Consider the following 23,200-nt stretch of genomic DNA (forward strand, 5'->3'; position numbering starts at 1 on the left):
GAGATTTATATTGCAGTAGTGTACAAAGGCTCCAGCTGAGATTAGGGCACTGCACTAACAAAGACGATAGATCATCCAGGGTTAAGAGATTTATGGCCTAAAAAAGCCATGGCATTCCCATCTTCCTGGGAGCTGGGCAATAAGCACAGAGATGGCAGATGTCAGTGTTTTCTGCTGTTGTAACACTTTCAGAGTTTGCCTGGAGGCTCTGTAATGGTTAAAAAGAATAGCGGTTCACTGAATTATTGGGAAACTGCTCTGCAGCCAAGGGATGAGAGGGAACATCTCCCGCTGGTCCTCTGTGCTGCGAAGATCCTTGGACTGGGCCACAAGCTTTGAGTGGGCTCCAAAGCTGCAAGGCGAGGACCAAAATGAACCAAGTGCCGGGGGGGGATGCAAGGACCCTGAGCCCACAAGGCTGAGATGCTGTAAGTGCATGTTCTTCACAGCACAAAGGGAAAATTAATTCCCATCTCTCCAGAGGGGGGATGGAAGTATCGTCAGCCTGGGCAGGAATGCTGGACATGTCCCTGCTGTTCCAGTGCCTGACTACACTCTGGGGTGGATATTTTTTTAATATCCCACCCACCCCCCCCCCCTTCCCGACACAACAGGCCGTTCAATTCAGGTCTTTTCAATGCCACAGTGTGCCCCCGGGAGGCAGAGGGGCTTTGCAGAGCTCTGCGGTGACCTCCGGCCGCCCACCGCGGATAGTCCAGGGAGCGACACCGGGCGGACACGGGGCTCGAACCCGTAGCCACGGCGCTGCCGAGGCAGTGCGGAGGCCGGGCCGCCAGAGGGCGCGGTGGCGGCGGGCGCGGTGCGGGCCCCGTGACCCGGCCCGGCCGCTCCGCCCGCGCCGCTCCCGCCCCGGCCGGGCCGGCCCAGCCCCGCGGGCCGCTCCGCTCCGCAGCCCCGCCGCGATGTGGCTGGGCCCCGAGGAGGTGCTGCTGGCCGGCGCGCTGTGGGTCACAGAGCGCGCCAACCCCTTCTTCCTGCTCCAGCGCCGGCGGGGACACGGCAAAGGGGGCGGCCTCACGGGTGAGGCGCGGCGGGGCCGCGGGGAGGCTCCGGCCCAGGCCGGGGTCCGTGAGCGCGGGGCGGGGGCTGGGAGGGCCCGGCGCGGGGAGAGAGGCGCGTTCCGCCCGGCTCCTCGCTGTGTGTGAGCCCGGAGCCCCTCGGCCGCGGTGTCCGCCCGGGGCCCGTGTCCGCCCCCGGCCGGGGCTGGCAGCGGTCAGGCCCGGGAGCTGCTGCCGGGGAGGACACACAGCTGCCGGGGTGCCTGAGACCGCTTTCTTCTCCCGTCAAAAATGTCAGCCCTGCTAGCGTTGCTTTGAATTAATAAGGTGGCTTGTTTGCATATTTTGTGTGTGTGTGTGTGCTTTTTTAAGATGTAGAGGAGGACAATAAGACGTGGTTTGTAATTAGTAGCAGTATGGAAGTTGTGATGTACATGGGCCAGGGGTGAAGCTGTGTGGGTGCAGCCCAGTGGAAAACACCCCTGGGTGGGGGGGCGGGGGGACAGCCGTGTTTGTGACATAAACTGCAAAAATAACATGACTGTCACCAAAGCACAATGTTAACAACAACAAATCCCCTCACTTTAAAAAACCCTATTCATGTGCAGAATGCTTTCAATTATGTGAATTACAAAAATGCGAATTTTACTTTTGTCAATTACACATAGCGACTCTCATGTATTAGCCCTTTTAGACAAACTGATTACAGAAATGGTGCCGCTGATAAACGTCATTAGCATATTTTATCTTTTCACAGTGTTCAAAATTATTTTAACTGCTCTGTTTGATGTCACATAAGTTGTGCAGTTTGGCATATAGGCCTGTACTTGTATTCTACAATTTTCCAGTTTTTTCTGGAAAGAAACAACGCCTGGTGCTATTCTGGGAGCATTTAAACCGATGTGCTCCTGATGGGTTGAAGCTTTGAGCTATGTTTACTTTCTGAGCTAGCGTGGCTCAGTGAGAGTCTTCAGAGCTCTTGCAGGTTGAAAGCCACGTGTCCTCAAGGAGCTGTGCAGCTGCACAGTGACATCCCAGAGTTAGAGTGGGATGTTAACTGAGCTGGAAAGGTGTTTGAGTTGCTGTCAGGCTCAAATTATTAAACATCTCATTACTGGTCTGTGTGCCAATATTTGACACGTTCAGTATTGTCATAGGAAGGATTCAGAATCAACTTTTAATCCCTATCCTGCCTAAAATTACACAAGAAACCCAGAGCCCAAACAGATCCTGCTGTGCTGGTTACATACGTGTTTGGTTTAGATTTGTCACATGGGCTTGCTGTGGGTGATGTTTCACTGCAAGGACAGTCAGTGGTATATTCTTAATTTGTTAATTGCTACATAAATAGTCGAGAGAGATAAAGGAGAGGAAGTGGCATGTTTCTTGATAAGGAATGAGATATGGGTAAGTACAGTTTGCACAGGCTTACCCAAACCATGAGGGCTGGGAATTGAAACTGTACCCTCCACAGAGTCAGAGCCCGAGCAGCAACCATGCTCCATCTCCAGGTTCTAATACTAGAGAACTTTTAATCGTGAATGTGTTGCAAAGTTAATTTGCATTAAAGATGCTTATAATGCATTGTCTAGAATAACAAAGCAAATAATCTTCTTAGATATCTGTTTTATCTAATTGAAATAAAGACTTCATTGAAGTAAATTGATTTGCTTTACAAATTCTGTTCCATCAACATTTGGAGGTGTCTCCTTTCTTGTTTAACATCATATGAAAATATTTTTACTTCTGTATTGCCAGATTTTGAGTTGCTGACATCTTTGTTTAATCAAAGTGCTTCTGGAAACATCCTTGAAACCTGTGAGCTCCAGTTTTTCTAGATCTACTTGATTCCATTTGGACAAGTTACCTACTTTTGGCATTGGTGATTCTGAAAAATAGTGTTGAAAACCTTTGTGTCTTTTACCTTGGTAGGCTTAAAAATCACTGCTAGAAGCAGAAACCCCACAGAGGAAAATATATTTCACTTTTGTGAGAAAACTCTTCTGTGAAGGTGGGAGGCTATAATGAGGCTTAGTAGGCATTTAGTTGCCATCTAAACTTTGTTAGCAGTGGGACAGGCTGCAGTTGTTTTTTAGGTAATTTAGCTCCTGTGATTGGATGTGTATCTCCATTTTCTCAACCAAGCGCTGCAGATCTTCCATCACAACTCTTCATGGAATGTGAACATCATTTTCTGCAGTGATCATCCTGTGTTTTTGCTTAACCCAGTTCTTGGTTTTGGTATTACACTGCTGTAATTCCTGTCTCTTTGCTTCCTAGGTCTCCTTGTGGGAACACTGGACGTGGTTTTGGATTCCAGTGCCAGAGTTGCCCCATACCGGATTCTGCACCAGACTCAGGACTCTCAAGTGTACTGGGCAGTGGCCTGTGGTATGTGACTGTTGTTGGGGACTGAATTTGAGTTATTCTCTTGTCTTTTTGGTTCAGATTACTGGTTATCCCACATAAGAGTATCCTTTGACTGCTCAGGGCACTTCCAAGAGCTTCCCATGGTGTAGTGGATGATTGCAGAAATTACAAAACTCAGTGTTGTTTAAACTGTAATTGAGGAACTTGAAGCTCTGCAAAAGCTTCTGTTTCTGCAGATGTTAGGAATTTTCTTTCTTCCTAGATGTACCTTTTATTGGCAAGGTTGTAGTGAGATTGTGCAGAGACTAACACATGATTGTTTTGGTGGGATGATGAGTGTTGTGCTGCTGCTTCCCAGGAGCATGGCACAAGATGGGGAACATGTAACATTGTTCAAGTTACCAGAGGTACTTTGGGGAACCTCTTGGTCCGGTTTATGCTTTTCCTATTATTTCTGACCTGGAATAGATGTGTATATAGATCTGTAAAATGGACTAGAATAGTATTTTTTTAACATCAAGGATCCTTGGCCTCTTTTACTTGAGAAATGTAACTACTGTTTTAGAATATATTATGCAACTGTCTGATGCCTGTGGGTGAACTTTGATTAAAGCTTTAGGTCCTAATGCTTGCTAAAGAGGAAATAACTCCAGACATATTTGTTAGACCAATTTTGTTTTGTTTCATTTCTCACTTTGTGGTGGAGACATAAAATCTGATCATGAAGGAAACATTTGCTAGGCCCACATATACTGATGTCTTGTTTTTCCTCTTCCCACCTTCTCCCTAGGCAACCAACACACTATATTTTCCCTTGCAGAGCGATTTAAATTCTGCTGAGGAAAGGTTTAGATGTTGCTGTATTTCACAGAAACTCAGGTTCCCCTTTGAGGAGGGTGGAGGCAGAGAATTAAGAAAGACAGAAAACAAAATGGCAGGTCAGGAACTGCATAGAAAAAAGGAGAATATTTAGTGCAAGTCTGTAATTTTATGGTATCTTGACACTCAATAAGTTATTTTTGTTCAATTTCAGGAGTGTTATAGTTGATACCCTCTGTATCTCAGTTACTTTTAAGCAATGCAGCATGTAGAAGTGAGATGGGCTGGGTAGCATGCAAATGGAGTTTGATAAATTATTGTACTGGAGTAAATATATTGTTTTCATCCAAAATAGTTTGGGTTTTTTTTAATCTCTGATTCTCATTCTGCTGTCAGAGTACTGGCATTCCTTTAAAGTTACAGACTGTATACTGTTCTCTAGTTGAAAAATGTGAATATTTTATTTACAGTTCATTGTGTGTAAATACTAGTTGGCAGCAATCTAGTCACACATGCAGCTTCAGCTCTTCAGCACTTTGCTCTTATAACCCTCCTTGTAGGAATCACAGACTTTTGCTCCTTCATGTATGTCATTCTAATGTTGTTCTTACAAAGATGTCAGTTAGCGAGGTCAGGCTTATTTTAGCAATTTGGCTGCTGTCACTTGGTAAAAGATGCAGCTCACGAAGCAAAACAGGACACAGACTTTATTCCACTGCTGTTGTTGCTGAACCTGTGGGTTTTTTTCGCAGTGAAAGCATCCTATAATTGATAATTCTGTGCCCTTAAAATAACCCATTTTGTATTACTCAAAATCATTTATGCTTTAGAAACATTGCCAGATGCTGCAGTAGATGTCAAGTAAATTTTATACACAGAGGCAACAGAACGAACTTTTGTTGTCGTGCACATTGGGTCATACACACAAATCCAAATTCATATCCCTGCAGTCCTTTCAGACAGGACAGCTCATTTGCTTCTAGTTTTAGTCTCAGATTAGCTGGCATTGGGTTTTTATGGTTTGGTGTCCAACTACAAATGTGTGAAGAGGATTTCATGGCTGAAGCTGCCTCCCAGAGAACTGTTTGTGTCATTTATTTTTCTTTTCCATCATTAACTACACAGAGTGATAAAATGTACCCATAGAGAAACTGAGTGGTGGCAGGCATGCTGTTAACATTTTTAGATATCCCACTGCATAAACATGAAACTAGAAGGTAGATTTACTGGAATATGGCAAAGAGAAACTTGCAAATGTCTTTGACTTGCATTTTAAAAGATTTATTTTCATCTACATTTAACAATGTTTTTTATCTTGTTAAAAAAACTGATTTTTTTTAATCTCTTCTGCTTTTTTTTTTGCTGTCTACAATATAGTAATAGCTATCAACAGAGAGGAAGAAAAGACAAATATTTGATATAATTAATGGAAATTAAGGCAACTTTTTAAAGAAAAGTTCTTTAAATTGGTTTTTGAGCTGTTGTAGACTGTATGGTTAAAGACAACTAACTGTTGGATGGAAAGTTTGCTGAGAAATTTTTATCTAAGAAAGGAGAGAACTTTTTGACATAAATATTTTGATTGCCTTTTGATTTATATACTCCCTGCTGACCATTGCCCCCGGGAAATGGAACTTCTTTGTAGGTGTTAAAAAATTGCAGTTGTTCTGAAAGTTGTTCCAGTTTTAAGGTTCTTCTGGTAGTTCATTATTTTTGTTCTAGAATGCTAGTAATTAAGAGTGCTTCTTGACAGGAACATAGGAATGTTTTTTGTCTGGGAAAAAGGCTGTGTTTGGTGTGCTTTGGCAAACAGGATGATCTCTTGGTCATGTGCTGAGTATCCTTGGTGACTATGGAGACATTTTATTAGAAACATAATGTACATAAAATATCCTTGACATGTACCCAGTTGGTGTGTGCGATTTATCCTAGTCACTGTTGAGTAATTATTAGTTTCCTGCTGTGAACTTGGAGGAAAAAAGACCTTGTTCTAATTTTTTTTTCTTTGCTCTTGGCATAATCTTTCTCCCCTTCAATTAGGATCATCTCGTAAAGAGATCACAAAGCATTGGGAATGGCTGGAGAATAACTTACTGCAGACTCTGTCCATCTTTGACAATGAAGAGGATATCACCACCTTTGTCAAGGGCAAGATACATGTAAGTGACATGTTTCCCTGAAGGACTTCCAGATTCTGAGAAAGAACAGGAAGATGGTTTTAAGAATTTTTTGTCCTTTTCGGTCATACATAGGTATGGAAGTGTTGTGGAATGCATACAGCATTATCAGCATCGGGTCACAATCAGAGCAAATAGTGAACAAATGTATTTGAAGGGGAAGGGTTAAGAGCAGTAGATCTCAAGGAACAGCCTGCTTAGGATGTTCCTACTAATCCAAATATAATACATCTTTAAAATCGTTTCCAATTGTGCCTTTGATGCAGGGAGGTTTAACAAGGGTTCATCTAGCAACAAATGGAGGAGAGAGAATGCTAGTTTGCAAGCAGTGTAGTTGCCCTGCCAGTGGTCTGAAAGGCACCTGGGTTGTAAAGGAACTGCACCCCAATTTCCACTGACTTTGGAGTCAGGTGTCTGCTGGTTTTGCAATTAACACACTTCAGATTCCCAGCCCACAAATCCTCCAGAGCAGAAACTTACAAATACAGTTTTTTATTGAAATGCAGGAAGTTGCATCTTTTTCAGCTCTCCTGTGAGATTCTTTGTGTTTTCCATGTGTGTCTGTGGATGAGAGAGATTGTGGTCATTTGTTTTTCCTTCTGGCCAGTCAAGATCTGACAGACTGCAGAGTTCTGCCTTTCCTGGCAGACGATCTTCCAGTTGAAGAAGCATGTGTGCAAGTGAAAAGAGACTTCAGTTCTCCTGCAGGGTGTTCCAAGTGTTCCCAGGCCAGCCATGAGAAACTCAGTCATACATTAAACATGAGTGCTTGTGGCATGTGTTCAGGAGTGGATCCCAGGTTCCCACAGTATCTGACTGCCCTTTCTGTATATCCTTGCTGTTTCTGACATGATAGGATAAGTGCTGTGTCCTGTTCCTTTGTGCCTTCTGGATTGCTGCTGTGACCCTGTGCTTTGTGTATTATTTCTGTCAGCAGGCAACTTCACTTCTGTTTCTCCTCTCTCCTCCCACATCCTTTCAGGGCATTATTGCTGAGGAGAACAAGAATGAGCAGCCCCAGAGTGAAGAGGATCCAGGTAAATTCAAAGAGGCTGAACTGAAGATGAGGAAGCAGTTTGGGATGCCCGAGGTGGAGAAGTTGGTCAATTACTATTCCTGCAGCTATTGGAAGGGACGAGTCCCCAGGCAGGGCTGGTTGTACCTCACTGTCAACCACCTCTGTTTCTACTCCTTCCTGCTGGGCAAAGAGGGTGAGTTATAAGCCTACAAGCTGTGTTTCTGTCACAGCTGATATTTTGTGTGAACTCATTTTTAAGCTGAAAGGTTTTTTTCCTTTTAGGAATCTTTTGCACTGTCTGGCTTAGCATGTAAATCAGCTTTTGCTCTCACAGGCACTTCAGTGCTGTTTAGACTGAGTGCCTGAGTAATTTTTTAAAACATTTTTCAGGCTGTACATCTGTTTTACTCAAACTGGATTACTTTTTACAAGTTAGACTGGGTTAGAGAACCAAGCAGTATTTTTACCTTGGTGAGTTTTATCTGGAACACTTGCCAGGACCCAGTACTTACAAAGCCTGAACTGCTGAGTCCAAAGCTAATTTGCTGGAAAGAAAGAATGAAACCTTGAGTAATTGTAGTTGAAAGCATTTATTGGATTCAAGATAGTCCTTTTGGAACTACATTATTTCTAGTCTAGTTAATCCCAAAGCTTATTTCCAAGTATTTTTGGAGAACCCAGTAAAAGTGTGACGAAAGGAACTGTCTGTGTGTAAGAGGGGGGAAAAATGCTGCTCCACTGAGAGCTTGCAGGCTGCTTGACCTTCATTTCTGTTTGGTTGTTGTTTTGCCTCAATTACAGTAATAGTATTTTTTAAATTCTTTTTCTCAGTTACGCTGGTGATCCAGTGGGTGGATGTAACCCAGCTAGAAAAAAATGCTACACTGCTGTTCCCTGAGTGCATTAAAGTAAGCACGAGGGACAGTGAACTCTACTTTTCCATGTTTCTCAACATCAATGAGACATTCAAGCTGATGGAGCAGTTGGCCAACATTGCGATGCGGCAGCTCCTGGATAATGAGAGCTTCCTACAGGACAAGTCTCTCCCAAAGCCCAGGAGACCTCTTAAGAACATCTCTGCATTAAAAAGGTATTACGTTCCCAGCAGTGAGAAAAGAAGACAGGTAATAGAGGATTGTAAAAATAAATCTGCATTCTTTTATAGCTCCCAGGTGCTACCGGGGTTTTCTTACTCTAGGGGCTGCATCACTTCAGTCATTAGCCTTCTGCTTGTTCTCTCTTCTCCCCCATCCCAAATTGGAGCTGAATTCACACACACGCTCGTTTCTTTCGCATGCATGGTTAGGCACTGTGAGAAGGAATTTTCAACTAGAAACTGCTGAAATTCATGTGTAAAAAAATAAAAAGTGAAGGAAGAAAATTACACCAGCCCCTTTGTCTGAAGGTAAAGATTTATAAAAAGAAATAGACTTTTATTGTAATAAATCCTCCCACTCGGGACTGTTCTCTGCAGTTTCAGGATCTGATGTAACATTTCAGTTTTGCAGATGCACTTGCATATTTTATCTTGTATTGCAGGACATACCTTGTCAGGGAGGCATGTCTGAAGGCTGAAAGAGGAGTCAGAGGAGGGGTGGCATCTCAGTTAGAGAAAGGAGTACTAAGAATACACAGCACAGTCTGAAGGTTGTGATTGGAATGAACATTTGACATTAGTGTTTGAGTGGGTTTTTCAAGTAAGAAAGCTTCAGGATACTACCCTTTACTTTTCCCCAGAGACCTGGATGCTCGAGCCAAAAATGAGTGCTACCGTGCCACTTTCCGGTTGCCCAAGGATGAATGCCTGGATGGACATACAGATTGTACCTTGTGGACACCATTCAACAAGATGCATATTCCTGGCCAGATGTTTGTTTCCAACAATTACATCTGTTTTGCCAGCAGGGCAGAGGAGGCCTGTCATCTCATCATTCCTCTCAGGGAGGTGGGGATTTCTTAGCTGTATGTTAAGACTACAGGCCTCTCTTCTCTTTTGTATCCTTCTGTCTTTTGTGCTATGCTTTATGGATAATGGAAAACATGCCAGATCCAAATGGCCCTTGTCTTTGTCTTCTAGGTGACAATAGTTGAGAAAGCAGATAGTTCCAGCGTCTTGCCCAGCCCTCTGTCCATCAGCACTAAAAGTAAAATGACGTTCTTCTTCGCCAATCTGAAAGACAGGGATTTCTTGGTACAGAGGATCTCTGACTTCCTGCAGAGAACACCATCCAAGAAGCCCTGTGGCATCGACAGGGAATGGAAGTGCAATGTGGCTGATCCCAGCAGCGAGGTAAAGAAATCGCTGAGAGGAACTTTATCAGGTTTTCAGAGCAATGTGCCTTACAGTGTGTTTGCAGTCCTTGTCACTAGCCAGTGCTGTCTCTGTTAGGCCATGAGCAGAGGCAGGAGTGTGAGCTCAGACATTTTCTTTCCTCTTGTCCAGGAGGTTCCAGAGCTGCCTTCCAGCAGCCCCCTGGCTGTCAGCCCCACGTCTGCTCTCAGCCATCGACCTGTCAGCTTCTGTGCTGGGCAAGTGCCAACAGCCTCACAGGGACTGCTCAAACTCTTCAGGAGGAATTCGGAGGAGCTCTCTGGACCCAAAGGGGTAAATGATATTTTTATGTAAAATAATTAACTTCAAATAGTTTGCAGTAGGTTGCTGACTTACTGGCCTGCTCTAGAATGGAAATGCGTTTTATCACTGCAGTGTGTTTCACAGTGGTAGTGCTGCATAGAAGTAACTTGACTGTTAGCTTACAGTTTGTACTGACATACCTGAGGTACTTGACCAGAGGCTGAGAAATGAGTGTTACCAGTGTTCTGGGATGTGAATTCATGGCTGTGAAGAAAAACTTCTCTTCAGAGCAAGAAAGCAGGAAACTTATATCTCTGCTTGCTAGTTAATTATTGTGATCCATGGTTCTACTTGCATTTGTGTGGATATTTGCAAGGTGTAATTGTAAGGACTTGACTTTAAGCAAGGTCATAAGTGATTCAGAACAGGGTAGATTAGTATATACAGTCTTTTCTTCAGCAAAAAGAAGAGAGGTTTTAAATGTCAGTGTATTTTTCCTGTGAGGTGCAGGCCTGAGTATACCCAGAAATCACCTGTCCTACAAACATAAAAATGCAGTAATTCCCTGAAATAACTATATTTGTTCCTAGGCAAAGGAGAAGATGAAGGAAGAGTCTTGGAACATTCATTTCTTTGAATATGGGAGAGGGATGTGTATGTACCGCACTGCCAAGACAAGGGAGCTGGTACAGAAAGGAATCCCAGAGAACCTCCGTGGAGAGCTGTGGCTCCTTTTCTCAGGTAGGATGTTGTGCTGCATATTTTGACAGCATGAATAAGCTTTCTGCACGTCTGAAAGGAAAAGGTAGCTCATTTCAGAAGAAATTAATGACAGGTTAATTCCATCTGAATGATACTTTGTGGTGGCTCTCTTTATTATTCTAGTAGCTGTTTGGCCTCTTCTGTCTGTGTTTCAGTGTTGGGACCTAAACTCTAACATGATTTAACAATGAGTTCCTTGCTATATTTTCACAACTATTTGTAGTTCATGAGTTCATGTAGTGCTTCTTGGCTCCCCATCTCTGAAACTGGGAATAAAATCTGTTTCAAAGCGTCAGAGGTAAAGCAGTGTTTGTCTTTTCAGGGGCTTGGAATGAGATGGTGACTCATCCTGGTTACTACGCAGATCTTGTGGAAAAGTCAATGGGAAGGTACAATCTTGCTACAGAGGAAATTGAGAGAGATCTGCACCGCTCTATGCCAGAGCATCCTGCCTTCCAAAACGAATTGGGAATTGCTGCCCTCCGGAGAGTCTTAACTGCTTATGCATTCAGAAATCCAACGATTGGGTACTGTCAGGTAGGAAAGAAGTCTTAGACATGGTAGTCTTACACAGTGACCATGACTGACTTGGACTTCTGCAGTTCTTTGTTCAGTTTCAAGCTTTTCCTTCATGCTGTCTGTGTAGTAGGAAAGAAGTTGTGCTGAATCATCTCTTAAATATCCTTTGAATGCAGTATTCAAATAGACTTTTCACAGTGCTGTTAGGTATAATGTCAGAGTCTTTAATAGTTTTCCTGCCAGAGCTTTCCATAGTTCAGCAAAACCATCTTCTGGTTTCATTAAAAGGAGCAATTAAACCAAATAAGTGATGTTGCATATGGACAATCTATTGAAAATGAAGCCGTTTGGTTGTTTGTGAAACAACTTGGTAGAAATTCAGGTTCATTTTGTCTATTGCTGGGATGTTACAGATTCTCACTATGTTGTTCTTTTACGGCCAAATTCTTACAAAGATTTTTATGAAGACTGAAAATTACTCTTGTTCACAGCGTTTACTGAAAGTGACTAAAGGCCGTCAAATTATTTGCTGTCTCACGAACAGAGGAACTGAAAACAGGAAGAAAAATTGGCTTAAGGTCATCTATTGATTTGGATACCAGATGTCAGAGATACTGGAAGCTTCTCTTCCAGTAGAAGCTGGAAATAGATGTGACTCTTAGTTTGCTGTATGCATGCTTTGAAAGTTTAGCTGGTCTGTAATAGCAGAGCTTTCATGACAACTCCCATGTTTTTTCCTGTGCCTGTGTGTTTGCCGTGCTGGCTCCTAGGCCATGAACATTGTCACCTCGGTGCTGCTGCTGTACTGCAATGAGGAAGAGGCTTTCTGGCTCCTGGTGGCTTTGTGCGAGCGGATGTTACCAGATTACTACAATACAAGAGTAGTGGGTGAGTCCTTGTCAGATTCCTGCTGCAGCGTGGGTTTGCAGCTGCACCAGCATCTCCCAGGAACATTTTGTTGTTCAAATCAATTAAACATGATGCGTTTTAAAGATTATGAAGCGCAACTCTGTTACTTTTAAAGTGGCAGGGGTGTGATGGAGACATAGGAAGAGACGTTGCAGGCCTCCAAGGTTCTGCCTTGTAGTAACAAGGAAGATGAACTCACCAAAAATTGGTATCAGGAGGGATCATTAGGAGTAAGGAGGAATATCTAGGAGAACATTACTGAGTTTTAGTTTTCCCCATAATTTGTATAAAAGACTATAGTCTGGTGCAAATATCATGATATAAGTAATCCTTCACCCCTCTATTCAAGGCAAATGCACAAATGAATGAGAGGTTCTGTGTTGTCTGTGTTCTCTGCAATGTAGGAATAGTCTAATTGGTTTTACTGATAACAGGGAAAAAATCAATGTCTTAATTTTAGTTACAGTGTTCAGGGGCTTATATGAAATTTAGTGAACTCAGTGTTCTGTTTAATAATTGCTTAGCTTGGTACATGACACCACCATTTTGAGTTCTACCATTGTTTTGTTTGTCCGTTTCAGGTGCATTGGTGGACCAAGGCATCTTTGAAGAACTTACACGAGAGTATCTTCCACAGCTGTCTGAAAAGATGCAGGACCTGGGAGTGATCTCCACCATATCCCTTTCCTGGTTTCTCACTCTCTTCCTGAGTGTTATGCCCTTTGAGAGTGCTGTGGTCATTGTTGACTGTTTTTTCTATGAGGGAATCAAGTTTATCCTGCAGGTGTCATTGGCCATACTTGATGCCAACATGGACAAGTTGCTACAGTGCTGTGATGAAGGTGAAGCCATGACTATTTTGGGCAGGTACCAGTCATTGTTCTTATTTATAACAGAATAGTAACAGTGCCCTTTTAGTCATCATCTCTTTCTACCTAATAGCAGGTCACAGATAACATTCTAGGATGAAACTTGTGCTCCAGAGAGGTTTGTTGTTGCTTTCTGCAACATCTGAAATTAATTGTTGGCTTGGTTATGGAGGAATCACATACTTTTGGAGCTCTTTGGCAGCATAATGAATTCCTGCATCTCATTTTGAATTTGAATCTTAAAGGTTGTTTATTTGAAGTTTACATGTTAGTTCTGCTTTACGATTTAGAACAGATTCTGGCAGGAGTTACCTTCAAAAACTTAAAACATTATCAAGCAGATACCTCCCAAGTCTAGTAAATGTAAGAATTTCTTGTTTGAAATGGGAATCTCTTCTGTGTGCAGCAGAATCTTCAGCATATGACTAGAAGCCTACTTTTGAAAGAGTAAATACCCCCAAAATAGGGTGAAAATCAACTTTACTCCAGGTACATTGAGGGTAGCATTGCAGACTAGATGGGAAAAATTAAATTCATGTTTAGATTAGTGATACAAAGAAGTTTAGAGTAATGCATATAGGATATTATTTCTTTCTCTGGACGCTAATCCTGGAATCTTGCATCTTTTCTCATTCTTGTCCACAGATATTTGGACAACGTAGTTAACAGACAGAGTGTCTCTCCCCCTATTCCACACCTACATGCATTGTTGACCAGTGGAGATGACCCCCCACTTGAAATTGATATCTTTGAACTCATCAAAACTTCATATGAGGTAAAGTTCTGGCTTGGCTTTGCCCAAGAGATTTCTTTTCTGCTAAGATCCCATTTTATACTTTGTGCAGCCAAAATCTGAGCAATGTTCATAGATTGAGATGCTTAAGGAGTGCAGGATGAAGCCATTGTTCCACCTGCTTGGTATGAGTAGTATCTGGTTGCAGATTACAAGGAGTCTGCCCAACTAAGGGACTGACATTTTAGTCAGAAGGACTAAAATGAAGACTGCAAATAAGAAGTTATGGACTAGAGATTTCTTCCTGCTTTGTCAAAAAAGTCTCCATTATTGCTTCTATTTGAGGATTGTCAGTGCTGAGAAGTTACTGAGGGAAATTCAGGGTAAAAATTGTGAAGTACTCTGCAGAAACATTGAAGAATCCCAGTTCACATGGACAGGAGTCCTCTTCTGTGAGCCACATTATAGTAATAGGAAGGTGACCCCAGAATAGTGCCAGTAAAATGTCTCTGCACTGATAGAGGTGTTCCTCACAATTCATACTGAGACCAAACTCATAAGAAATTTGATTCTGAACAATGGAAAGAACACAGGCGAAAGAACTAATGGTTGACAGTTCTCTGCTATTCTCTGCTAAGTATGGGATCCTTTCCCTCCTTATATCGTTTTTCACCCCATCCCCTTCTGGCTGTTAACTGTCAGGCAGCTATCATTTTCCTGGGTCTTCCGTTTGCTTCTTCACATTTTCCATCTGTGTTTGTTCTTGGTTTCTTTTATAAAAGAGTGTCACTGAATTCATATTACTTGTCTGACCTAGTCCATAGAAAAGCTTCTTGACTGTGGTGTTTCTGGCTGAATCTCCTGGGGTCCTAGAGGAAAAAATGACAGGGCTGGAAGGAATGACAACCTGTCTGTTCTCTTATCTCTGCCACAGTACAGGACCTGTATTTCTGTCAGTCTTGACAGATCTTTTTTTAGCTTTTCTATAGAGACCTCTGATGTTGGATTTCTCATGAACTCTGAATTACTTCTCTTGCAGGACAGAAGTGAATAGGGAATAGAGCTCAAGTTTTTTTTCATCTTGATGCTGATAAAAGGCTTCTAGTGGGTTTGGGTCATCTCTGAGGGGATAGTATACTTGTTAAAGAATGTGTAATTGAAGATGGGTTGTTATCTCTTCAGGAGATGATGTTGACCTGATTTGCTTCCTTTCTTGTAGAAATTTGGCAATCTGAAGGCAGATGACATTGAACAAATGCGTTTCAAACAAAGGCTGAAAGTGATCCAGTCTCTGGAGGATACAGCCAAGAAGAGTGTGGTATGTGACTCCCAGATTGAATGAGCTACCAAATGGCACATTCATGGGAAGTGTTCTGCTGTGAGCATTGAGAAACTTCGTGCTGTAGCAGACCAAGTTTTAAATGACTGAGAGAATGATTGAATGAGATGTTTGGCATGGAGGGAGATAAAAAGTACCTGTAGGCTTTGACATAGCTTCCCATGCCTAGTGCTGTCTGTTTAACTGCTTGCTTGGAATCTGAGACAAGCTGGCTAGCAGATAATTATTTTACTGCCATTTATAGAGTGCATTAGGGAGTTTTAGTGAAGGGTTCATGGCCAAAGGGGAGTGTCTATATTTATTGCCAATATCTCCCGTGTCCTAGGTGGAGAATCTCATCACGGTGTTATTTCACTTTGTTCTTTAATGTATCCAAGTCAAATATCTGATGATAAAAGCAAGAGGGAGGAGTGACACAATATGCTCAGCCAGGTCTGCACAAACAGGAAATAAGAACAGTAAACTACTGAAAATGTCAGCAGTTTCTGCTTGACTGCAAACTGCCTTCCTGATTGGTTTCCAGGGGTATTAGAATGGTGATGTTTTTCTTCCCATTCTGTGTGATATCTCCTTGGCACTTGTTTTCTTCTCTTCTGTGTCACACAGATTTTTCAGTGAGTTGTATTTTTCCGCTTTTGAAATAAATTGTTCACTGTGTTTCATCTGTAACTGCAGGTCCGAGCTGTGTCTGGTGACATTGGTTTTTCTATGGAAGAACTAGAAGAGCTGTATGTAGTGTTCAAGGTAAGAAGCCTTCCTTGAGAGTGAGGAAGAAATGTTGTCACACACAGTACAAATAACCAAGTAAGTTGAAAGGGAAGCAATGACTTTGCTTTAGTTCTCAATGTGACCTATCAGAAATTGATGTGGCGTTCTGTTACACATGGTGCCAGTAGGACTGGCCCTGTTACTATCTGATTAATTATTTTTCATTTTCCCCCCCAAAGATGGCTGAACCATATTCACAGTATTTGAATGATACTCAGAAAGAAACTGTAGAGTTAATGGAAAAGAATGTAACATAACCCTGAGTATGGGGAGCTAGGATTGACTGTACCTCAGTTTTTATTCTCAAGTTTCCCATTGACCTCATCTGTAATTGTAACAAGATTACTTAAGGGCTTTGCCTCTATTTGTCAGCATACATATTTTTTTAAGAATGGTATTACCCAACTGCATTTACCAAAGTTGGTTGTGCTCTGTTGTAGACTCAGAAAGAGAGTTAGTTAGTTCTAAAACCTGCATATAAACCTTTGCCATAAAGCCTGAGTGACATTTTGTTAAAATCTGAAATCATGTTTTGTATTTTTCACTTTAAATAATTCCTTGTGTTTTTCCTGAAATCTGTGTCTCTTCCTTCATTTCATATTATTTTGTAGTGAAGTAACACTCGGAATCACAAGGCAGATAATGTGTTTCCTGAAACGTCTCTTCTTTGCTTCCTCAATGCTGTTGTTGATCTGTGACAGTCTCCACTCCTGTGGAGCAACATAATCTGCCCTGTTAATCCTTTCCCTGCCAAGGCCAAGTACCTGATGAGCTGTTACTGGGGGAACAACCGTGCGGCCGCTGCCCGCCGGGACCAGAGCCTGCCCTACCTGGAGCAGTACCGCATCGACGTGGAGCAGTTCACAGAGCTCTTCATCAGCCTCACACCCTGGGCCTGCGGGGCACACACCCCTGTGCTGGCAGCACGGCTCTTCCGCCTCCTGGACGAGAACAGGGATTCTCTCATCAACTTCAAGGAGTTCGTGACAGGAATGAGTAAGTGGTGGTTTTGGAGAAAATGGAATGCTGCAAAAAATGTGTCTGTCCTTTTCCAAAAAGAGAACTAAAAGGAGATAGTGGTGTGTTCACTGTCATTAGAGGGGAGGGTGGCAGGAAGCCTCAAGCTGGACAAAATACGCCTGTTTGGTGTGGATTTCATTATTGATTCTGCACGGGACTTTGAGCAGTCATTGTATGGGAATTCATTCTGGCTTGAACCTCTGAACAGAGGGTGATTCTTTATCATTTAAGTGCTTTTTTTCTTAACCTTTTTTTTTCTTTCCAGGTGGGATGTACCATGGTGACCTCACTGAAAAACTCAAAGTACTCTACAAACTGCACCTGCCTCCTGGTGAGTGACTGCTTCTGTGCACTGCTGCTATTGAACACAGGCTGCTCTGACATCAATTGACATGGGGTGCCTCAGGAGTTTTGCTAATGAAGTGGGTCATACTGCTGTTCAATTAGAGATTTTAACATTTGCTTCTCTGTGAATACAGCTCTGAATCCAGAGGAGACAGAGTCTGCTTTGGAGGCTACAAGTTATTTCACAGAGGATGTGACAACAGAAGGTAATGCAACACTGCTGCCTTTACCTCTCAGTTAGGCAGGAGTTGCAGCATAGATCTGAACAGTGATTTTGTGCAAGGCATAATCTCGTGCTGGCAGTGTTAGGATTGCCAGTGTGTTTGAGTTCACTGTCTTTGTTGCATGATGGGGAAGAAGTTTGGAGCTAAAACTCCTCGGTGCCCATTCCATGCAGGATACTGCATGCTCTGAAGCATGGGCACAGACTGCTGAGGAGGAGCTGTGTGCTTTCACCAGCCCGTCTCCCAACATGATTTAGGTTTTTCATGCAAGTCATTGTCTCTCTTCTTGTTTTTGTTTCCTTCTTTGTGTCTGCCTATGTCTGACCTTTTCTTCTGTTTTATCTGGGATATTGTCCCCTCAACCCCCTTTTCTGCTGCTCAAGTATCTCCTTTTGTCTCAGAGCTGGATATCTGCCTGCACTGTGAGTCTCAAGGTCAGTCCATGGATTATGTGCATGCATTGAGCATGGCTGTGGTGTTAATACCACCTGCCAGCCCAGTGAGCTGATGTAAATACTCTGAAATTATTGCTGCTGCTCCTCGCTCATGACACTCTCACTATTAATAAAGTGCTATAAGTAATTAAATGTCTTTCAGTATATTCCACCTATTGAGTTTCAGCCTTGGTCAAAATAGGTTTTGTCTGGCTTCTTTCAGTGGAATTTATCTCATCCTAGAAACTGGTGGTCAAAATGATGCTCAGAACAGAGTGGGGGGTGCTAGGCTTGCTGGCCTGGGTAGGTGATGCCTACTCCACAGTCTTCCAGTTTAAAGGAATTAGGATGCATGTCACTGAATTGCCAAACTGTTGGTAGACTAGTTTACTGCATTTCTTAAAATACATTTGGGAGGTCAGAGTATGTCAGTCATGCTAACCATTTATCAAAATGTAATGATGTCCAAAAAAATCTGAGTAACTGCAAGAGGTAATTGTGCAGTTTGATGCTAGGTGGCTGATTTAACAGTCAGAGTTGAACCTAGACTTCCTATTTGCTCTAATGACAATGTAGGGGACCAGAAGTAAAGTTCATGAAGTTAGACTGCAAATTGCTCCCAAAATGTCAGTTCAGGCAGTGAATAATGAGGAGTAGGCATTAGTCACATGTGTGCTCAGTAGTGGTTTGGGTTTTTTCCATTCATTATCTTGCTTTGGACGACTGAACATCCTTGTCTTTAAGCCATCACACTGCTTTTCTGTCTTTCATATCTGTGTTTTCACGCTTTTTTTGAGACCTCTGCCCTGTACCTCAGCTCTTCAACCCACTTTTTGAGTGTTGCTCATTATCCAGCTCATCCCATCAGCCTCGTGCTTCCATCCTGTTCTGTTCACTCATGTAACCATGATATGGGAGCATGAGATCTAGCTCCTATTAAATGTACTCTTATATAATTTAAATTTGTATATTGAGTTGTCGTAAGGTCTTTTTGTATTGTATTACTGAAAATCAGCTATTAATTATTTTATAATTCCATCACTCTGTAGAAACCCAAGAAGATAAAGGAAGGAGAAATGAGAATGGTCCAGACAAAGGTAATTTCATCATCAGTAGACCACATTCTGATCTCCTCTCTCTCATATTGTGACCTGTTCATTGTCTCATGCTGATCAGAGAGACCTTGCAAAGTGTTCCTTGTGGACAGGTAAAGCAGGAGGTGAGCTGGGAAATAAGCATCCCTTATGTCCTACTGCTCCAGCTCTTTTACATACCAAGATCACAGCATTTGTAAATCATGTTGGGTAAGTTGTCAACTCACAGAGTTCTTCTGTGATAAATCAAGCTGATGCAACACTGTTAAATGTTTTGCTCTACTGAGCTGCATCAGATAAACCAGCAGAAAACAATGCAGCCTTCCTGGTAGATGCTTTTCTGGGCTGTCAATAACACCTCCTTCAAGCCTGATTTTTGTTGGCTCAGCGTTCACTTTTTAAGTCTGAAACCATAAACCACCTGACTAGTGGCTTGTTCTTGCCTTGCAGAGGAGAAAGGTACCAGTCCACAGGACTACAGATACTACCTAAGAATGTGGGCCAAGGAAAAAGAGAACAAGAAAGAAACCATTAAAGATCTCCCCAAAATGAGCCAGGTAAGAAAGGAGTATGAAGGTTTCCATTTGGATTATTGGCAGGTTAGTGGAATTCTGCAGTATGTGCAGCCATTGTGCCAGTATGTGCAGTCCTTGCCCATATCTTTCCCTGCTGTTCTGCTCTGGTGAGCTTTAGAACCTCTAATTCCACACATTTCTGTTGAATTCTGCAGTGGATATAGACAAACTGCTTTGTATCAACGAATCAAATGTAATGGATTCACTCTGCCTCACAGACCAGTTTTTCCTATAAGAACTGCACTCTATTTTCCCTCCAGAGCAGGATGTTTCAAATATGCCATCAGTCACAGAAGCTTGTTCAGCTTCTTTGGTTTTACATTGCTTTGAGTTACAGCTGCTTGGTGGAGAATGAAGAATGTGTTTACAGAAGAGAGAGTCAGATGACTGTCTAATTTCCTTGATGAGTGCTACTTAAACCAGTTCAGAAATGCTTAGAAGCTGACCCAGAAAAGTAGCAGAATAGAAGTAAAACTTCAGGTTTTCTTAGCATTAGTGAATATGTGACTACTCTGTTCCATCTGTCAGCAGAAAACCCACCACTGTTAAATTTCCAGCTGTGTCTCAATTCAGCCACAACAGAGAGGGGGAGTTTGTCTGTGTCAGACTGTTCTGAATCAGTGCAGTAAGTTGCCACTTGGTGGAGAGGCAAATAAGCAGTGAGTCATTTGAGATGGTGCCTGTTGCTTCATCTGCCACTGACAACATTTTTCAGCCTGATACATGATTATTTGGTCTTTGTCTTTTAAAGGAACAGTTCATAGAATTGTGCAAGACCCTTTACAACATGTTCAGTGAGGACCCCGTGGAGCAGGAGCTGTACCATGCCATCGCCACTGTGGCCAGTCTGCTTCTGCGGATTGGGGAAGTTGGAAAAAAATTCTCCAACAGGCCCACAAGGAAGTCTGAGGACTGCAAAGCAAACAATACCCAAGATCCTGTGAGTGAAGAGGAGTCACCAACATCTGAACAGAGTCAGAATTCAGCAGTGGAACAGCAACCCCAAGCTGACCATGAGGACAAAGCCACCACTGATGCTCAGCCTGAAAAAACACAGCAGGAAAACCAAACTCTAGGAGATGGGTCAGGGGAAGGACAAAGCTCTCCTTTACAGCTGCTATCAGATGATGAAACCAAAGATGATATGTCCATGTCTTCCTACTCCATGGTCAGCACAGGCTCCCTGCAGTGCGAAGACATCGCAGACGACACGGTGCTGGTGGGCTGTGAGGGCAGCAGTGCAGCTGCCAGATACGGCAGCACCATTGACACTGACTGGTCCATCTCCTTCGAGCAGATCTTGGCCTCCATGCTGACAGAAACAGCCCTTGTAAATTACTTTGAGAAAAAAGTCAACATTCTCCAAAAGATAAAGGATCAGAAAAAGGTAGAGAGGCAGTTCAGTTCATCCAGTGACTATGAACTTTCCTCTGTGTCAGGGTGAACTCAAGAAAGCAGGAGTGGTCTTTGGGAGATGAAACAGGAGGATAGTGTGGCAGATGGCAGGATGGTTTGGTATTTTCTGTTTGGGTTTTTTTTGTTTATTCAGAGACCAGTAACTACACAATTACAATAGAATCCAATTGATAAGGGGCTCCTGGCAGTGACTGTGTAGGTGTTTCTTTGGCTACTCTGCTGAGAGAATTAGATTTACATTCTTGAGAGCCATTAGAACCTAATAGCCCCTGACATATAGAATTACCACCATAAATTATGCATGTCTGCCTTTTGCTATCTTTTAGTTCAATGAAGTTTATTCCAGACAGTAACTGCTCCCTGCCTGCCCTTCTTTGCTGTAGGTTCCTGGGTAACTTGCACAGCAGATGCAGCCTGGCTTGAAACCATGCTCACCTCTGGCTGCCAGTCTGAGAGCTAATGCAATGTAGTCAAGTGCTGTAGGACTCTGACCTATAAATAATCTTGTACGTTCTTGTAAGCTGTTCTGTGACTCAGCAGCTATAAAGCAAATGTGCCCCACTGCTCCCAGCCCCCTAAGATCTCAACACAGACATTACTCAGACCTGAAGGTTTCTTTCACATGTGATTTGGCATTTTCATAGTGTACGATCACTTACTTTCTCCTTCAGAATTCAGGAATTTTCAGGCAGACCTGATTTTCTAGCATTTGCTTTTCTGTTTCTATGAAAGCCATTGGTTTCAGTTTGTCTGGGAAGCCACAAGCTCCTTGACTTCAGTGCAGAAGTGATACTGAGTCAATCAGTAGGCCCATGATGGTTATAATGGGGGAATAAGTTCCTAAAATAGAAGTCTGTGAATCAGCCTCAGCATTCCAGGGCACTGGCACATTGGTTTGCTGGACTTTCCCTGTCGGTATATTCACTATTTAGTGCTGATTCCCTGTTTATCCTAGCTAGTGATGGGTCCAGTTTTTAGGAGGACCCCTAAGAATCAGTCTGCCCTCACAAATACTTGGGGCATGAAGTTGTGCAGGAGCACTGTGCCACCTGCTGTTGCTCAGTGTCCTTTCTTGAGAGTTCAGCAATGGACATGCTCTTAGAAACTACTGCACATCCAAGGGCATTTGTTCCTAAAGGGGAAGAATTCAGAGCAGTGTGGCTCTGCCATCAGCCCTCTATGGGAAACCTCAATACCAGAACTCATTCCAGTTAGAGACAAAATAACTGGGAGACTGAGTGAATGGTCTTTTAAATCAATTAAAACCAGAGGAAACTATGAGTTGCCCTTCTGGTAGCAGGGTGTTTTCTCCAGGGGAGGAGAAGTAATGCTGTTACTACAGATAAACTCATCTCAGCAGTGGCAGTGGCCTTGCAGGGGCAGGGCGAGAGACACTGCTGCTCGGGCAGAGCAGACCCTGCACTGAAGGCAAGGTTTGATCCAGCTTTTGGCTGGCACTTGGGATCTAAAGGTAGGAAGGACACATGTGGATGTTCCCATTTAACACTACGTGGTGTGCTACTCAGTGTTAATTCATCCTCGTGACATTTTTGGTCTGTATTCACAGCTGGTGCATACTTCTTATTTCTCTGCCTCCTCTGTCCTGTATCACTGGAGAGCAGCCATTAGTAAAACTGCTTTTACTAATTATTCAGTAATTTATTGTAATTTTTTTAAAGTACAAATAATACATGTGATTTTACACCGTCTGTCTTACCTGTCATGTATTCAATAAATGAATCTGAATCCTATAGGCTATTTGACTGTCTTTTATTTCATTCTGAGCTCATGGAATATTTCTGGTTCTTTACCGAGATATCTGAAAGAATGCGTCACCAAAACTGTGGGAAAAACAAAAACTCTCCAACAACATTTTTTGTGTTAGAGAATTGAGGCGCTACTTTATTCTGTCCAGGATGTGCAACAGAAATAGTTTCAGCCACACATAGCCTGGATGTGCAGAGAAAATCATTCCATGACACATTGCTTTTTACTAGATTTTTCAGATACTTACACAATCAAAATCCATATGAATTAATTGTTTCAATGTTCGTTGGTCCCAAGTTACACGGTTCTTAGTGTTTGGTTTCTTATTGGTTAAGGATTTCTTCACCTCCGATGCTAATGTGCTCCTCATTCCTTGGTTCTCTTACTCTTTTCCGGAGCAGGTGTCCATGTCATGCCAGGGCTGATGCTTGGTGTTGATGGTCATTAA

At 42.7% G+C, this 23,200-nt stretch overlaps 1 protein-coding gene across 3 annotated transcripts; it reads left to right on the forward strand.

Annotated features, from left to right (window-relative positions):
* Positions 1-881: 881 nt before the first annotated feature.
* On the forward strand, positions 882-22,736 carry TBC1D9B (TBC1 domain family member 9B). Of its 3 annotated transcripts, none has more exons than XM_014886960.2 (22): positions 882-1,041; positions 3,300-3,410; positions 6,249-6,367; positions 7,368-7,596; positions 8,235-8,493; positions 9,141-9,348; positions 9,481-9,693; positions 9,847-10,008; positions 10,569-10,719; positions 11,063-11,277; positions 12,030-12,147; positions 12,750-13,035; positions 13,683-13,812; positions 14,990-15,088; positions 15,785-15,853; positions 16,633-16,873; positions 17,163-17,228; positions 17,377-17,448; positions 17,850-17,900; positions 18,950-18,997; positions 19,445-19,551; positions 20,321-22,736. In XM_014886960.2, exons 1-22 carry the CDS (start codon positions 924-926, stop codon positions 21,011-21,013), a joined length of 3,765 nt encoding a protein of 1,254 aa, XP_014742446.1. In that variant the 5' UTR covers positions 882-923; the 3' UTR covers positions 21,014-22,736. The 3 variants fall into 3 exon arrangements, with proteins under 3 accessions (XP_014742446.1, XP_088029740.1, XP_014742447.1); XM_088173614.1 differs by having other exon boundaries at positions 17,868-17,900; XM_014886961.2 differs by lacking the exon at positions 17,850-17,900.
* The last annotated feature ends 464 nt before the right edge of the window (positions 22,737-23,200 follow it).

The sequence above is a fragment of the Sturnus vulgaris genome, chromosome 15, assembly GCF_052056855.1.
Source record: "Sturnus vulgaris isolate bStuVul1 chromosome 15, bStuVul1.hap1, whole genome shotgun sequence".
In the NCBI taxonomy this organism is placed as follows: Eukaryota; Metazoa; Chordata; class Aves; order Passeriformes; family Sturnidae; genus Sturnus; species Sturnus vulgaris.

Coding starts and splice junctions, on each gene's coding strand:
- TBC1D9B (XM_014886960.2), top strand. CDS start 924: ATGTGGCTGGGCCCCGAGGAGGTGCTGCTGGCCGGCGCGCTGTGGGTC. Junction 9,694..9,846: donor TGGCTGATCCCAGCAGCGAG/GTAAAGAAATCG, acceptor CCTCTTGTCCAG/GAGGTTCCAGAGCTGCCTTC. Junction 10,009..10,568: donor AGCTCTCTGGACCCAAAGGG/GTAAATGATATT, acceptor ATTTGTTCCTAG/GCAAAGGAGAAGATGAAGGA.